Source organism: Balearica regulorum, chromosome 5 (genome assembly GCF_011004875.1).
Source record: "Balearica regulorum gibbericeps isolate bBalReg1 chromosome 5, bBalReg1.pri, whole genome shotgun sequence".
In the NCBI taxonomy this organism is placed as follows: domain Eukaryota; kingdom Metazoa; phylum Chordata; class Aves; order Gruiformes; family Gruidae; genus Balearica; species Balearica regulorum.
In genome coordinates this window covers 59,138,204-59,157,225 of record NC_046188.1, presented here as the reverse complement: position 1 = coordinate 59,157,225, position 19,022 = coordinate 59,138,204, and the positions used below count along the sequence as shown (strand labels likewise).

The following is a 19,022-nucleotide window of genomic DNA, read 5'->3' as shown; positions in this document are numbered from 1 at the left end:
CATTCCCTCTGCTTAATTTTGACATGGTATTGTGGTATGTTTTCTTTCCCGTATCTACTGCTCATCTGCTTAGGTCACATTTCTCTTGCATTCACTTGTTTATTTTTTCTTTTTTTTTTTTTTTTAAAGAAAAAAAAGGACATGTGGAAGAATGTTTTTAAAATGTGTCAGTTGTTCCATGGTAATACAAATGAAATTTTTTAGATTTTAGCTATGGGAGTTTAAGTTACGAAAAGAAAGTTTAAAATTTTGATGTTTTAGTAGATTGAGGTAACTGCTTGGGGAAGGCTACAAACATTTTCAGTATGCTTGTATGTTAGCCTATCTGTGTTTACTGTAATGGATTGCTCTCCATATTTGCAGGGGGATGGAAAGTTAAACCAGGTCTTTAAAAATCAGTGCACAGTAACAGTTAAGTCAATGTACTTCTGTAGTTTTCTTTTGAGAAATTCCTCCCCAGGTGCAGGACTTTGCATTTCCAAATTCTTGGATATAAGTTGTTTGGATCCAGGTTAAATATTAAAAAAAAATAAGTCAGCATAGAACTATTACTAGTGTCATCTAGCTAGCATTTTCAGTATACACATATTACAGTATGGACTATCTCTGACAATATAAGCTTCAGTCTTTCAAACCAGCAGGGCCAGTGTGAGTTTTTTCACAATAATACTAAGAGGAGCTGGTTCTTTTTAAATATATTTATTTCTTAGCTGTAGGCGAAATTTTGCAAAAGATGAAGTTCATTAAGACATTTGACTTTCAGGCTTACGTTCATGTATTCAAGGTTTGAGCTCAATTAAAAAGAAATTAGAACATAGTTCAGACTTTACATGGAGATTTCTTTTTTTTTCTAGGTGAAATGTAGTTTATGAAATAAAGTACGGTAACTTTTTGACTACTTGCAGAAATGCATAGGCCTGTATTTATGACTTGGTCTCTACACAACCAGTGTTTTCAAGTTGCTGTAGCTCAAGTTTTTAAGGACATAGTTGTTATCCTGAAAATCTGGTGGACTGGGGGATACGATTTCTTGAAAAATAGTCTGTTGGTTTCTATTTTGGTACAAATCTGTGCATAATTGAAAAAATCATTTTGGCAATCTGCTCTGAGTTTATCTGTGTGGGCCAAAACCATTAGGTAGTATCTACTCCCTGTTACACTTTTTTGTAAGAAAAATAAATTCTTTCTTAAATTGCATCGTGTTGACTAGCAAATATGAAAACAGCAGAAAATTTCTGTGATGTTTTAAAGGGTCCTCAAATCCCCACATAACTCTGAAAAATTGCTTTTCTTTTGTGCTGTTGTAGCTTAAGTGTAGGACGGTATCGTTGGTTGTTCAAATGTCGTGGGTCAACACATGTTTCCTAGTATGCAACTGTTGAAAGGGGGTTTTTTTGCTTGTTTTTCAATTTTGTTATGTGTTGTTGTTTGTTTTTTTTTAATGTAACCCATACACATATTGTCAAAGCTCATATATTGTTCTTCTAATGTTTGTCCAGTACTGCATAGTTATTTTCAAATTTTCACTTAATTTGTTTGGCGTTTACAGCAAATACTTTTTCGTATTATTTAGTATGATCTGTTTCATATTTTGGAGACTTAGGAATGTAGGAAACATTGATGCATCAGGAAATGCTGCATGCAGTAGAGTATTTCTGCTCATCTTGTCTCATTACTCCTGAGACAAAATGATGAATACACTGATATATTTGTAGGCAGCTGCAGTCCTTGCTGCTCAGACAAGACCATCATGTCTGAGATGTTGTCATCTTCGGCACTTATGATATAGTCATCATCTTACCAACGTAGATTGTGTCTTGTAGTAGCATTTTATAAATGTCTTCCTGATATACTGAATTTTAGTTTTACTGTGAGCTTATAGCTAAGCTATATGTTATTATTTCTCTATTGAAATGTTACCTGACATCTTCTGTTGTCTAAAGCAGTGGCTTCAAACTTTCATGGCCTTGTGGGTGTCTGTGCTGATCTACTAATGCGTTTTAGACATCAGGTTTTGGTCTCCTTTCAAACTTGACCATAGCAACAGTGATTTACTTGGCTGTGGGTAACTTCAAACAGTTTTAGAGTCTTGTAGAAATGGCTTTTGCCAATATAGTAATATTTTGTGTTAGAGGAGGGGAAAAATAAGAGCTGTAAGTAGTTCAGTGTTTCACTGGAATACTGCATAATTTATTCTTAGTAGTTAAAAAAGCCTGAAAGTTTTCAGGTGATTTTTTTTGTTGCCTGTATCATGAAAGAATAAGTAGTCATTCTTTTAAAAGAACATGCTGTCCTTTTGGATAGCTGTATTGCACAAGTGATGTCCAAGTCAAAAGTGTGTTGGTTTTTTTGTTTTACTTCTTTATTTTTCCTGCAGATGGCTTCCTCTTGGGTATAATTTGGAATAAAATTCAGTACTGTTAAGTGTTTTGGCTCTTTATTTTATTCAAAGTATGTAAGACATTACAGATGCCTTGAAATATTTCTATTTCCTCTCTATGCTTATGGGACAGTAGAAGGGAACCCCCCATGGTTGAGTAGTGTTTCTATTTTTATATATAGGAGTACCACTAACATTTGATGAATTTTGGGAAAGAAACATGTTAGTTATTTAATGTTTTCAATGAGAATGTGATTTGTACAATTTAATCTTCCGTCTATTAATACCCACTATTCAATAGATTCTTCTATTGTATAATAATAATTTGATAATAACTTAACAAATATATAATAACAACAACAACTATATTTTCCCCATCTCTTGTGCAGTTTACATGGAAAAGATGTGCTTTCTGTTTCTACTCCCTGTATTTTATGAGATGATCTATAATTGATGATGTTCAGTGATGTTCAGTTTGAAAGAGCTGTAGGGGCAGCCCAGGTGCCTTTGGATGCAAGAGAATGAAATTATCCCACCAGTGAAGAACTAAGAGGTGGCCTTTTCTGGGCATGTTGTCACTGCAGAGGGCACTTGTATGCAGTTGAAATGTGCAAGTGTGCTTATAGGAGATGGTTTTTCTGCACTTGTTAGCTGTTCTTGGGACAGAGGGGGAAATGTGGGGTTTTTTCCGAACAGTAAAGTTAACAGCTCACATTTTTCAGTTCTCTTAACATTGTTAATTACCAATAACTGGCATTTTTAAGCAATAAAATATTTTTGTGAGTATTGAGTCTGACCAATTATTTTGTGTTAGATAATTCTATATTGGCTTGATAATTTAATCCCTACCAACCCACTTGAAAAATATTTATTCCTTCATATCCAGTCCTACTCAGTACTTTCCAAGAACCAGATTTTACGATATAAAATGATACAACATTTTGGGTATGTTGCTCATAACCAATAAATTTTACTTTCTTTTTTAAAACATGTCAGTTTATTTTTTAAAACACCACCCCACCCCCAGTTTCACAGAGACGACCATATATAATACATCAGTTTCTTTAGTCTGACTAGACCCTGTTAAATAGCACCACAGATTTGTGATACAGTGTCCAGCAATTCTAGTTACACCAGCTAGTTTCAGGTCTTGAGATTAGGATGAGACCAGAGCATCTCCAGAGCTTAGAGGAATTGATTGCACTGATGATGCCAATGTGCCATAGGCTACAAAGGAAAACCAGCAAGAAAAAGAAATCCCTGAATCCCTCTCAGTTTAATTTGGTGGAAAATTCCTTCTCAGCCCTTGGTTTGGCATATGACACTTAGTCACAGAAAGCAAGACAGCCCAGCCAGACTTCTCCGCAGTACTTGCCAGCCCCATGAAGTGCTGGATTGCTGCCGCTGGCTTTCTTGCAAAAACTGATGTCCATTTAGGTATTCAGGTGGAAATTCTGTCTAAATCTCTGTGCTTGATCGGTTGAAGCTCTGAAGCATGAGATCTGATTATAATCATATCATAAGGTAGAGCTTCAAGTGTTATTAGCATGTTCAGGCCCTGAAAAGGGAAGAACAAGAGGTTTCATATACATATTTCCAGGTCCCACACCAGTCTGGGCTGACTTGCGCCGACACGCATGGACTGAATAATTTCTTCCAAAAGCTGTTCAATTTTACTTGAAGGACTCCAGCTCCAGCTGAGGGGAGCCTTATGCTTACCCTGATAACCTGTTCCAGTTTTCCATCCCCTTCACTGACTAGAGAGTGACATCTTGTTTTGAATTTTTATGATGATGACTTCTGGATCTTGTAACACACTGGATCTAGAACAGTCTTATCTGAAATGTTCTTACTAGCAAACACCTTATCTACCTATAACTACTCTGTAAAATGCTTCTCAACTCTCTCTGCAACAAACGGAAAAAGCTGAGCTCTTTTAAACTCATGATATGACACTTGTTTTCCAGCCCCAGGTTTGTGGGTGTTTGGGGTTTCTTCATTGTTTTTTTGTTTTGATTTGGTTTTTTTAGTGTCTTATTTTGAAAACTTCTCTACACCATGTTCTAACGTGGTTTTTTTAGCAGTTCTGTGACACATGGGAAGGGATGAGGCTTTTTAGCTGGGAGGAGGGTGGGGAATTAGCTAATGCTTCTTCAATAGAGGTGGCTTCACTGGTGTGTGTCTCTACTAGCAGTTACCTTTTCCAGTCTGTCAGCAAGCTAGTCTTTTAATCCATGGAATATATGCCATACTGTCATCCAATGTATTTTTAAAATATAATTGTCACAAAGCATCAAATCAGATACCTTTAAGAAGAAAAAGAGAAAGAAGGTCCAAGTATACCATGTGGTTGCATTTATTAGCTGCATTATATTTCTATTACCCCACCCACCAAAAATTGTTTTAATGGCTTATTTTCTACGGAAACCTTCCAGTCATCGTTCTGTTTGTATCTTTGATTTTTCTCTCTGATACAGCTTCAAATTACCTTCTGGTAATTTACTGGAGTCGTCTGTTGTGCTGAACTACTCTCTACTTTCTTATGGATGTTCTTTTTACCCTTAAAAGCATAGGCATAATGTCTGCAGTCTCCATTCCCCTGGGATTTCCCTCTTTTAGAAAACTTGTGGAATATGGACTTTAGTGGTGAAGGGCTCCTCAGTTTTTCTTTCTTGCATGCAAGTTATTTGAGCCAATCTGTTTGAAAATATTGAATTTTATCAGAGGTTCTCATATTTTCCCTTCTATTTTCTTTTTTAATTCCAGTAGCATATTATGACAGAAGCATGCTCCCCATAAAAACTTTTAATGCTTAATTTTGCTCTAATTATCATGTGGTGGAGAATGGAGAACATAAAAGTTGTAGTTTTAGGGTGATTATGCAAAACTCAAGTTTAAAATGAATTCAAACATGGAGTACCCTGGAGAAGTGCCAAAAGAGAGGAAAAGTGGTTACCGTTATTAGATAGGAATTGACAAGTACAAACTTTTTCAATGCCAAACCTCTCTGAAGTTTCATTTTAACAGATTTTGGAATCTCTTAGTGACTTTTTAGTTCAGAAACTGCTGAATTGTGCAAACCTACCTGGAGGAAATAGTCTATTCATCAAACAAGCTGTTTACTGGCATGCCAACAGTGCACATGAAAGCACCTGCAGTGGCACAAAGCCTTTTTGTTTATACTGGAGCTGTTGCCAGACAAACTCTCTTACCACACCCATTAAAGAAATCCTGTAATGTAGTCCAGCAGTAATGCCCACTGGTTATAATACAGGCCTCAGTTTTGTTGGGAAGAGAGGACAAGTATGTCTCATATTGTTGATCCCATTTTTCTGCACAGGAAACTGAAAACTCAGTGGAAAGCACCAAACTTTTCAGCTATCTTTTCATGCTACTTATTTTACTGTGTTCTTAGTGAGACTGCTGACAGGAAATGCATTTCCTATTTTTCTTAATTAACGCTGTGGAAATGTACAATTCAGTAGTAGCAGCCAATGTACAGAACTTAATTAATGGGATACATTTGTATCACAATCCAGTAATATTTATTGATTTATTTCAGGTCCTAGTCTAGGCTTTCACTCACATGAGAAGATGCGTCTTTGTGAGATTCTTAGCCACCTTTCATTTTCCTATGTTTATATACTTTCTCTTCTGTTTTGTTGTGGAAACTCACACTTGCAAAAGAGGAAATTGATTGTGACTGTAAGTGGAAAATAGCGTAGGCATATAAGAAGTATTGTTAAATTCCCAAAATGAACAGACCAGAAATATACCACCCTTACTGCAATTTCCTTTGCTTATTTTTAACTTAAGTTCTCTTAACTGAAGAAAGCTTTCGGTGCAGTGAACTGTTGTGGTTATCTCTGCCCCTTGCATCTCCAATCCATTTGGGGGTGATGGTGAGCGTGAGGTGTAGTGCAGCGGCTGGTGGGAGTGGTTGCTGTGACCGCGTGTTTGGCAAGGTGGCAGGTTGTAGAATGTGGTCTGGGATGCGTGCTCTTCTCAGGCCTCCTAATGCTCACGTGGCTAGAGGAGCTCATGCTGGGCTAGGTGACTGCCAACTCATTTAAACTTCCCCAGGCTTTCCAAAAGCCCCTTCCCCATGCCAGCCACCCCCTCCACCTTTCCCCTCATTTCCCCTTACTAGGTGTAAGCCTTGAATGTTGGGAGGGACGTGCTCTTGCTGGCCTAAACTGGCAGAAAGCTGCTTGGGGTATGTTGTCTGTGTTCCAGATCTTGGAGACACACTGGGTTGTGACACTATTTGGATGTGAAAATAGAGTAGGACAGGGTAAGATAAATTTAACTTGATGTCTGATGTCCAAAGCGATTAAAAGAGGTGATGATAATTCACTGGGATAGATGGCACCACCATTTTTTCTGGCATTATTTCTAGAGGATGGTTAGAAGACTTAGATCTGGTCTCAGGAAACCCCTTTGTTTCAGTCCATGGAGAGGAGGTATCACGCAAGGCAAGATTCAGAAGTTAGCTGAATCCTGTGTGGGTTGAGCATGACCTACCCCAAAACATGGAGATTTTGTATAAAATATGGGAACTTTGGAACAAACTCCCTGAGAGCCAGATCAAGAAGCACATATCCCTTCCCCATATTACATCTGGTAACTTGCAGCCTGCGGCTTGTTTTGATCTGGTTTCCTGTCATTCGTTCTGCTGCTCCTCCGGGCACTTTTTGGAAAGCAACATGAGTTTGAGAGTTGTATTAGGAAGGGGTATATTTCAAAAAGAAATTGATTATCATTTTGTTTAGATCGATTGCATTTCATTCAAGGGGCTTAAGGTACATATTACCCTTTTTGTGGTTTGCTCTATATGTTTTAGTCTAATTGCTGCCCTCTATTTTAAGAGCAAATTCTGACTTTTAATTATTTTGCATATTTCAAGACTTCCTGTTCTGTATTTTTCATCTTGAGGCTGTTGGCATCTCCCTTCAATCTCTTAAGTCTATTTTGCTGAAGCAGTCACAGGTCTTTTAGTTGCTAGGCCTCTGTTAATTCAGATCACCGTTCTTTTTGGTATACACTGCATTACCACATCCTTACACCCACACACACAACCATGCACTTTTTTTAAAGTGTAGAGTCTTTGAACCCTTCTCTGGGAGATATTTTGTAAGGAATTACAAGATCATGAATGCAAAATCTTAACACAAGGCTGCTTGCACTTTTTTTACAATTGCTAGAGATCAACAGAATGCATCTTCAAACATGGTAGCAAGGCTGGATATGGTATTAACAGTGTGATTTAATGTCTGATTATGCGGATGTAAGATATAAAAATAAGATGAGGACTTTATGTATTACAGTAATATTTTATACAACATTGACCATTCCTCTGGACAAATATTTAAGCATTAAAATGTCAAATCAAAATTTGTGATCATATGAATAGCTTACTGTGTGCCAGTTGTAATTGTTGAGTGATGTACATTAATTACCCTGCTGTACTTTTTTTTTTTCACATTCAACCAATGCAATAGTTACACTTGTACAGCTGTATATCTTTTCAAAGATAGTTTATAACATTATCTAGAAAATGAGTTGGGAAGTCATTAAAGACTTGAAAAGTTTATGGCTGCTGTTGTAACACAATGCTACTACTGTCAAAAGAGAAAGAAAGAAGGCGGGGAGAGAGAAGGAGAGAAAAAGAGTGCATTAGGCAAGGCTAATATTACATACTTGACTGATATATTAAATATGTATAAAATTCTCATTTATATTTCTAAATGGAAACTGTTTTTTAGGCTTGTATGCCTCAGATGACTACCAATCTCCTCAAGTGTGTAGACAGTGGTCAGTAAAAACAGAAAAAAAACCCCAAAACAAATTAACCATTGTATTAGTGTCACAGCGCATTTTGGAAACCACTCCTGAGCACTGGTTGTTGAATAGGTTAAGAGGGACAAAGATGCTTCTTTATGCATTTTGTGCTGAAAACCAAAACACAAGCATTAATACAAAGAATGAATTTCATTCATAATATTTTTTTTTAGTGTCCTTCTTTCAGTATTGCTTCAGGAATATTCTAAATATCAGATATTTTCTAGCCATACTATCTTTTTGCCTCATAACCAAACACGATTCATTTGTTATAGACCTGTATTCTTCAGATTGAAGTATAATTGACTAAAGTCATGCCTCATTTGAATTTATTGCTGCATTGAAATTGTCTTTTCTGCTTTCATGTTGAATATTTAGTATCCACACTTTTCATTATTCTTTTGACCAATAGTGTCATTGGCAGCATTTATCGCTGGTTAACAAGCATTCCTTGCTAAGAGAAATTCTGAAGGCAAGCTATGTGTTCCTGAATTTCAGTTGCGAGTCCTGAGTTTAAATTTATGACTTTTTAATGTTTTGATGAAGTTTAAAATGTATGTTTTAAAAAAAAATAATTACCTGGCACAAAATTCTGCTTCAGACACCTAATGTATTTGTATTTGGTTTGACGTATTGATGTGTGTCTGAGAATTTCTGGTTACTGTCCACAGCTGTCTCACTGTCTTTGCCTGAGGTAGCCCAGAGCACACTTGTGTTTGATTTTGTTGGGGGTTGTGGTAAAAAAAGATTCTGGGTCCAAGGGTCTCAGAATATTTAAATTGCCATAAGATCGTCTTGATGGACACTTGGCTGAAAACAGGAGAAGGGAGCATGGTTTAAATAAATGAATTTATTTAAATAAAGGAGTGAAAGTCCAAACTATTATTTGCACAAGCCCACTAATTTCACTTTCTTACAAACATGATTAGAATGGAGATGTTGGAAGTCCATTTTGAGAAGAAAACCCCATACAGAATGTCACCATTAGTCCTGTACTATTTCTGAAATAAAGGCATTAGCATACAATAGTTATTTGTAAATCACCACATCTGTAGTCTAGGTTGGTTTTGTTCAGAAATAGTCATAAGATTGACTGACTTTAAAATTTTTTTTATTTTTTATTTTTTTTAAATAAGCCACTGGGATGGAGATAAGTGTTCTGAAAGCAGAAAAAGAAGCTGTTTCCCAGTGGGTGCAGTTTTCTTTCTAAAAGCCAGTTCAAATATTTTTTCAGAAGACAAACTAGGAATACATTCCTTGTAGAAATGCTTTTTACAAGTTTGACTTTTCAGCATAGCACTTCATTGTGGAAAGGTGTTTAAAATTACATGACGTTACCAGGTTTTAAGAAAGCAAAGCAATGAACTTGAAATTGATTTTTTTCAGGTGCATGTGTAGATGTACACCCAAGCTAATATATAAATATATTACTATGTGCGGGAGGTTAACTCAGTTCTTGATGAATTTCAGTAAAATACTTCTCTGCCTGTATGACTTAGAAGCATGAATTAGCTGATTTTAGTTGAGATGTTCCGAAATATTTTAACTTTCCTTCTTTTGTTGGACTTTGGCTGCAGGGTCTCTGTGACAAGTTTGAGCATCTATTCACTAAGGATCACTTTAATTTGTAGCTCAAATTAAAGAATACCTCGTCTGTCACTTGTGTAGGATTAGTGCCATTGAGAGATCTTTCAGCAACTTTCAGCCTTAGGAAGCGAAAGAATGTGGTTGAGGATCTTTTCTCTGAGGGGAGGTGTTTCTCAGTGTCTTTTTTGATATGGTTTTTACATTTGACTGAGGATCTGCCTACTGAGGTGGAAATGTCCACAGTACGTAGGGACAGTCTGTCCCAGGCAAGGAGACAAAAGATGGTTCACCTCTAACTGTTCTTGGACAGTAATGTTACCTGTAGTCACAAACAACCTTCCTGCCACTTCTAAGGCAGTATTTCAACTAATTCCAGGTGTGAGAGGCTAAGGGGCGGGTAGTATCCAATAATACCAGCATGTGTAGGCACCTAAGTGTCTTTTTTGATTTGCTTAAGGGGAGAAAGCAGGTTCCTTGATTTTGAATGAACACTGCATATTCACACTCCGTTTACCTTTCCTCTGTCTCTGGTGTGATAGAAATTAATGAAATATATTTATGTTGGCTTCTTCACCGTCTTAGCCTCTGACTGGGCTGGGCAGGAGAGGTGGGCAGCTGGTTTGCATGTGCCTTTGTAGGACATCCTGGCAGCAGGTTCTGGCAGTTCATGGGTGACTGTAAAGGTTCATCTTGGGGAACTCTGTAGTTTAGTGCATTCCGGGGTAGAAAAGGTCTTTATAGTTCTTGTATGACTAAAAACTATTTTTTTCTTTATGACTGAGTTTAATTGTTTACAGTTGACCGTCAGAATATTCTACAATACTTGAAATGGGCTTTTACCTGGAAATAATTTGGAGTATACTTTAAGTGCACTAGTTTTATTTTAGACTAGGCTAAGGATAAATTTGCAGTTTCTTAGATACAAGATGTTGAAAGGCAGGAAGATGTTATAAAATTGTGTATATTTTGTATTCTGTTTACATTCAGAGATATCCCCAAAGCTCCAAGCATTTCCTTTGATTTACAGCTTCATAACATTGCTTTTTTATTATGCCAGTGAGCATTGTAATTGTTTTGTTTTGTTTTAAGTAGAGGTATGCATCTGAAAAAGAGAATTCCCTTTGCCAAAATTCCATACATAAATGAATGGTGAAATGGTGAAATACTCAGCAGCTGGTGCTAGGTCATGCAAGTCCAGATGGAACAAACTTCCTTCACATAATGTCCAGAACACGGTCCTTTATTTTCAGGGAGGTTTGTAGAAAAGATAATGATGATAGATGTGAAAAACAAAGCACAGTTATTTGAAAAGTAAAAGAAAGCCTACAGAAGCAGACTTAATAAAATGTCATTTTATGTCCAGAGCAATCTAAGGGACAATCAAATGTTTGGTGAAAGAGTTAAACTACAAAGGAAGGTGGATATCTGTGCCAGATGTTTTAAATTCTAAAGTCATTTTTGGATCTTCTAATTCAAGTCTTGTAAATAGAGTTCAAATGTTTTCTATTTTACGTGCATCCAGATAGCTTTGGATTTTATTTAGCAAGAAACAAGTGCACAGATATATTTTTGAAGAAAATATATAGTGTGAGAATATATTTTAAAATAATTAAATAATTATATTTAGCACGGGGTTCTGTAATGGTATATCACAAACCTTGTCTTCTGTTCCATATAAAATCTTCAAAAAATGCTTTTGACAGGTGACTTGCAAAGAATGTATCATGTCGTAAACTTTCTGAACAAGCTTTTTCCCCTTTCTACTTTGGCAGTGCCATCAGAGATAGTGGATTGCTGATGGAAAGCTGACCAAATTGGTGATACAGAAAACAATGTAAAGTGCAGAGAGAGCAGTCTTCCTGTCTGTAGCTACACAGACTCAACTAGAATATTGGTTTGAGTTTTTGTTATGGACTTGGTTGTGCTTGGGGTGCAAGCTCAGAGGTAAATGACAAAGTTCTAACATGCAGTTACTCAGCAAATGAGTAATTTCTGATCAACAGATATGGAGGGCAAATAATACAATTCTGCCGTGGTAAGAATACAAATGACTAGATTCTTTTCTCTAATGAAACTTGAACACTATATAATTAATGTTCAGTACAACAATAGTATTTGGTCTTCACTTGCACAGTATCCAGTAAGCTTGTTCCTACATCCTAATTCCTTCAGTGCTTTAATAGAAATTGTTACTATTTTTACATTTTCTTCATTTTTTTCACCAGGCCTTAAAGTGCTCCTCAGGGAAGCAGTCATGGCCTCGAGCCTGTCGGTGTTCAAGAAGTGTTTGGACAATGCTCTTAGATATGTGGTTTAACTTTTAGGTTGCCCTGTGTGGAGTCAGGAGTTGGACTCAATCCTCATCGGTTTCTTCCAGTTCAGGATATTCTATGATTCTGCGATTGTAGACACCAAAGCTGTATAGAGTATATCTAAGGTATCTGCTGATTTACACAAATGATTTATTTTAACAGAGAAGGACAGGGCAAGGAGTAGGAGTAAAGCTATGGCTCTAGGTAGGAAAGAAGGAACAAATTTATGAATCGAGCAAAGACAATGTTTTTCGCTTATAAAAATTAGAAGAAACAAATGTCGCGTTTAAACATTCATTAATCGCATCTAGACTTTAGAGAGAAGGCTTGTAGTGACGGCATAGAAAATTTTTAAAGGTAACAAACTCAGCTACACTGTTTTAAAACATGATGCATCATTTTTAAATCTGTCTGGGTTCTTGTTTAGTCTGAAAGCATTTGTGGTAATAATTAAGAGAAAGTTCTTTACTTCAGTGGGCACCTGCAGTTTCAAACAATGCTTGAAATGTCATTTCAGCACCTTGAATATAAAATCTCTGTTACATATTCTTCAGTGCAATTTCTAGATATTTGCACCAGCTTTTAGAAGGCAATCAGTTGTAATGTGGAGTCAATTTGAAGCACTCGCCACCATTAGAGGCTTATTTCTATAAATAGTGCATTGGACAATCTCATTTTTTGTAATTTTCAATGTCTTTGATAGAAGCTATGTTCTGGTTCCAAGAATTCTGGCAAATAAGTGAAACAATATGGGAGCGTGTTCATTTTTAAACTTCTGGGGTTTTTTCTTGTTTACTGAAGAAGCACATGACCTTTGAATTATATGCACAGTGGTGCTTTTCTCTGTTTTGGTATAGCATCTGGTTTGGTAAGGAAACATTTTCCTGTTCTTACTATCCAGACTGTGCTGGTAATCATACTGGATAGTAGCTTGTATTTACGCTAATTTGGAAAGTTTTTTCTCAATGTTGTTTGTATTTCGAATACTACGCTAATATTTATTACCTTATTTTAGGGAAACTCAGAATCATTCATTGTTTAATTTCTTGGAGGAGCATGTTGTCTTTATCCTCAATCTCTATATTTATAAATTCCTTCCAGTTTATTTGAAAACACAGATTCTCTGTGTAGCCAGTGGATGTACTCTACTTCAACTGTTTTACGTAACAATTGCTTATTGTTGTTTTGTAGTAGAATAGTTAAATCTAGGAAGTATACCTTATACACAACATCATCTTGAAATCAGGAAGAATTCTCACTGACATGAGTAGGGTTTTAGACATGCATAAAGATCGAGAGATTGCTATTGAGAGCAGCCTGCCCAGATCGACAGTCACTTCTGATAGCTAAACATTTAGCTGGTGGTTTTCCCTTTGCATTTCCCAGTTTACAAGGCGGATGTTGGTATAAATTTTATGCAGTAGGCCTGGTAATAATGGCTTATTACAATAAAAAGAATTATTTTTAAGTATACTTTATTTTAAAATAAATACAAAAGTGTATTCAAAATGAACCTTCCAATATCTCAAGGGTCAAAATTGGTAGATTCTGTGTATATCGTGTGAAAACCAGCTATGTGTAAGCCACACGTCCCAAGCTCACGTATTTGTCACTTGGGTGCAGAATACATTGTTTGTGGATTATTTGGATGTACCAGCTCTTCTGTGCCTTTAGTAGGGTGGTGTTTGGTGCGTGCAGAGTGGTCATTTGTCCAGGAATTCCAGACACTCGGAAATTTGATAGATTGCCACTTCAGGTGTGAGATGGGAAATTACCCGTAAAGCTGAAGGGCAGTGGCACCAGCAAGGATCTCCTGTCAGAAGTGGTAGACTTGGCAGATCTCAAGGAGCGTTCCGATTGTAAACTCAAGCGTTCGGAGCTTAAGAAGTGCCAGAACTAGGACTGCGTAAGCAACCTTAGTTTGACCTACCTTGTATAGATGATTCAGTTTTAATGGTATACCATGGAAAGGTTTTATTTATTAACAGAATTGTACTGCGTTCTTTGTATTCTGGCTCATACTCATTGAACAAATAGCTATTCAGAGTTTTGGGGTTTCTATCTTACTTGGGCTACGGCTTCATTTACCACACACCACCTAAACACTGCAATACATACAGAACTCTGATGATTTTATTGTCAAACTTTTTAATGATGCTTTTGTTATAATGTTTGTATATATTGACCATATTACTTTATCTTTATAGTAGTCCTGCAAGATTAATAGCGGTATCTTCTTATTTTTAACTGACATGCGATCAAAACCAAAGGGAGATTAGGCCAGTATTATCAAAATCATGGACTAATAAAAGATGCTTAGCTTGGAATGACTAGGATGTCTTTTCTCAGGGTACTTTTTGATGTTCAGAACAGTTACTCTCAGATGCAGGAGGAGGTGCTTAGCACTTCTAAGGATACAGACTCAGAAGTGTTAAGCTGACTATCTGGAATATGAAGAATGTAACATGAGAAAACTTTGGTTTTGAAGATTTTCCCAGGATCATAAAATAAACTGTATATCAGAGGCAGAGTTTTAACTGCTGTTCACCTAAGACTACCCAGGTTTTATTGTAGAGGTTCTGAAGATGAATCTGTAGGAAATGTTTGTTTAGAACTTACCCTTCAAGCTTTTTTGGTTTTTAGCAGCCATCCAGGGGAAAGAAGCAATTGCTGGAAACATGGGATTTTGACCTATCTCTCTGGTTCCTTTGTTACCTGCACTGTTTAACAATTCTAGAAATATGATGTAGTGGTGGTTGTTTTGTGGTTTTGGGAGGTTTTTTTGGTGGCTCTTTTTTTTTTTTTTTTTTTTTTTTGTCTGTGTCCCGTCCCGTGTCCCCCTCCCCCAACCATACAGGGGCTATAATAGTAATGTACTTGTGAATTTTTTGTGTATGTGACTTCAGCCTTAAGTAAAAGAAACAGTGAATACAAAATTCCAGAAAGGCCATCTCAAGAATCTCCAGCAAACTGATTTCTGCATTTCAGCACACTTTTCCATTACTGGGAACAAGTTATTAACCGATGTTGTGCTCCAGTAATTTAAAAAAGAAAAACTATACACTTCTTCCTTTGCCTTTGAGCTGTAGTTCTCTTTTTGTTCATGCTACTTGGGCATCTCCGTTCTGAGGTCAGAATTGCTGCCTTCGGTTCTGATGACTTGCACTGCCATGGCCCTGGTCAGCTTGAAGGAGCAAATACTGAAAGGGCTTCGGCTTATTTGACGTGTGTTTTAAGTATTCTCCATATTTAGTCAGCTCATTGCTGCAAGAGCTTGGAAACATGTAGTATCCTAAGTACATATGAAGTATTTGGAGAACTGCAGCCTCTTTGACTCTGAGAAGCAAGTGATTTTCTTTGACCCAGGACTTACGAGGTCATGAAACTTGAACATATTTTTCACATGGGTGGCAAAACTCATATCCCTGTTATGCTATGACCTTTTATAAAATTTTAAGTGTTCACAGTTAAGTTTATAGAGGGCATCAATAAATGGATGAAAAATATTGCTCTATAAATAGTCTTTTGTGGGAGTAAGTATTGAATAACTTTGCAAGTAGGCGTAAGTGCAATATCTATGTTTGATTAGATAAATTAATGGAGAAAAAAGTGGGGAAATTAAAAATGTAGAGACAGTCCAAGACACAACAATTTTAGCTTCAAATTCTAACCTGTTATCCAAATGAAGCCTGCATACTGTGACAATTTATTCCCATTGTTGCCTGTTAAACCCTGTGAAGATGATCTTCAATACTGAATTCAAAGGAACACATCTTCAATTTGTAGAGTTTATTCTATCTCCCTTCATGTCAATAGAGCTTTATATATATCAGCCTGACCAAGACCTATTGGATTTCCCCCTATTTCTCCAAATTTTACACCTTGCATATGTTCACTTTAAATGAAACGACCTTCTTGTTTCAGATAATGTTCTGTTATATTGTTTAAAATTTTTTTTCATATTTCTTAAAACAGTTGATATTACTGCTTAATTATATATCTCTCTTTTTTTTTGTTTCATTAGTTTTGCCAGCCTGGAGGATGGCAGCTTTCAAAAGAGAGAAAACAGCCAACGTTCTTTGTGGTGGTTTTGACTGATATAGACTCAGAGAGGCACTACTGTTCCTGCTTAACTTTCTATGAAGCAGAGATTAACCTGCAGGTAAAAATTTTGCAATAAATAGCAAAAATGCAGAAAAAAGTGTCTAGAAACAATAGATTAATGTAATAGAGGACAACTTTAGTAAAATATTTTGCTGTTCCTGGTAAGGATGTATTTTTCTGTCATACAGAAATGCATGTATTTTTGCGCAAAGGTAAGCTCGATGTACTTGTTTGTGTTTGTTTTATCTGCTTTTGGAAAAAAAAATCAACCAAAAACACTTCACAGAATTTCTTTATCTCCACCACATGCTTTCTTAATGAGACAGCCAAGATGGTGTTCCTTTCATTTACTTCCATGTCTGACATAGCATGAATGATTCTCATCTTTGTTCTAGGAAAAAAGGTTTATTAACTTCTGCTCCCTCTGCTGGCCAGCTGTATCAGGCCAGCACAGGACAAAAGTGTACAAGTATGCTGTAATATACATAAGTATTCTGTAAGGGCATTCATTGTCAGTATTTGTGTGGGTGTAAATGGCAAGATTTTAAAACTGATAGAATAATTCTTCACTGTTTAGGTAGGTCAGATTTTGGGTGTCAGCTACTTGGCAGTGTTTGTTTTTAAACTTGTATTTAATTTTTTTTGGGCAACCTCAGTCTTTCAAAAATAGATATTTTGTTTCCCATTTGATGAAAAGTACTTCACAAAATCTCTGCTATGACATAATACTTGGAATCTTTAGAAGCTAGAACCTAGGGAAAACCTAGTCCAATCTGTAATTGTGGACTGTCATTGTTATGTTTTGAAATATTTTCTTCTCCACATGAAAATTAAAAAAATAAGTAAAACCTTGGGATTATGTATATTAAAGTTAGTTAAAATTAAATAGATGGCTAAGTAAATTTTTCTCTTTTAGTGAAGAACTGTAACATTATTGAATAATATTTTCAGAAAAATAATTTCAGAAAATTTTAATAATCCAAGTGTACTCTGTTTAACACTAGAGTTAAAATGTTACCCTATTTGTAGAATAAAAGACGTAGTGTAGTGCTTTTCTAGGCACAACTGGAAGCCAGAGAATAATAGCTGTTCTTATTTTATCCACCTACAGTTTAGTAGTAGTACATTTTTGTAGATTATTAAAAGGAGTTAAAAGCAGAAATGTAACAAAATTAGATGTATTTCAGTCTTAAAACTTAGTGTAGATCAACTGACATCTTCCTGTCAAAAATGTTGTCATTCTCTAATGTCTGTCATCTTTCCATATTTTATAAGTAAAGAGTGAAATATTCTATAGTCATTCTTTCCCAGCTGATAAAAATTTACAATGGCTGACTGTTCCTCCACACTATGTATTTCATAACATATACTAAATTTAGCAAACTTGTTACTTATCCTGTGGTTGCTAGCAGCTGTTTTTGATTCACTATCCACAACTTCCAAGTAATGCTCATCACAAAACATCCAGTATTAACTAAAAGTTTTTTATCTTACAATGCCTAAGTATCAATAATTTAAAAAAAAATTAAAAACCCCAACAAAACAAAGCAAAAAAACCCCCACCAAACCTGAGTGCAGCAGGATGTTGGTTCTCATAATGCCATTCCTGGCTGTGTTCTAAAGAATGCATATTTTTCAGATGAACTTGCTGTGGTGAAATTTATTCTATGACTGCATTGTTTATAGCCAAACTTCCTGTTTCTTTCTAAAACCCAAAGAGAATAATTGAATGTGCCCTGTTACATGGTCATTAGACAAGAATTCGGCACGTGTACAATCTGTAATGAAACATAAGCTTATGAAGCATTGGGCTATGAAAGTAATATTGATTTAACCATTCAGATGCATGCCTCGTTAAACAAACAGTCCATGAAACATAGTGTCCAGGACTTGAAATCTGGACAGTACTTTTCACAGTTAAATACAGTTCAATGTTGTTTTTTTTAATCAAATTACATAACTCAGTAAGACAAAAGTAAGATTAAATTTCCAAAAAAGAAGGGTTACTTCTTTCCCTTCACCAGGTAAGCCTTGCCGATACACAAGATTGTTCAGAGTTCAGCTAGAGCAGATTAGATGTTTGGCTTGGCAGAACCATCTTCACAAAAAACTGGAATCAACTACTTGGAAGTTTCTGTGGTTAATTAAACTGCAAAGTGAAACCAACCTCATTTCTCAGCTTGTGAATGCAACAAGAGAACTATTGAATGTTTTTGAGCTTTCTGCATAATAAGACAAGAACCTTTTTGACACAGTTGATCAAGGTGGGTCTGAGAAGGGTGCTTCTGTCATTCCAGTTCCCTCCGTTCCTGCTTCAGCTCTTTGTTACAGGATAACTTGTAAATAAACGCTACCTGAAAAGTAAGGAGATTGTACTCACATGGTGTATCTAGGTGGTACCCATGATAACCTAGGGTACAAGATTAATATAGCAACTGTAAAAGCTATATAGTCTGTAGGAAAAAAAGTGTTCTCCCTGGTATCTCAGAAAGCCCTGGATTCGGTTTAGTCTCTTGGCAGTTGCATGTCGTAACAAGTTTTCCAGAGAAAAGTACAGGCTCTAGTAATCACATGATGGCCTGTTTTCAACTTCCTACCCTAGATAGAAAATAAAATACTAGTCTATTTGTTGACATATATGAATCATACTTTGCATTGTTGCAGTACTGTCATTCTGAACTGACCCAGAATTTATTATCTACGTGGATCCTAGTCCGTTTCATTGATAATCAGCTTTCATAAAGCTGTGATAATATATCAAAAAGGTTGATGTTACATTTAGTCTGATTAATACTCCA

The 19,022-nt window shown here is 36.1% G+C and overlaps 1 protein-coding gene across 8 annotated transcripts in view; it reads left to right on the top strand.

Annotated features, from left to right (window-relative positions):
* Positions 1–19,022, top strand: part of SBF2 (SET binding factor 2) — a 266,637-nt gene that overhangs the window by 93,108 nt on the left and 154,507 nt on the right. For all 8 annotated transcript variants that reach the window (XM_075755159.1, XM_075755155.1, XM_075755156.1 and 5 more), the window contains exon 3: positions 16,145–16,282. In XM_075755159.1, coding sequence (XP_075611274.1) covers positions 16,145–16,282 — 138 coding nt within the window. The remainder of the gene's footprint in view (positions 1–16,144; positions 16,283–19,022) is intronic.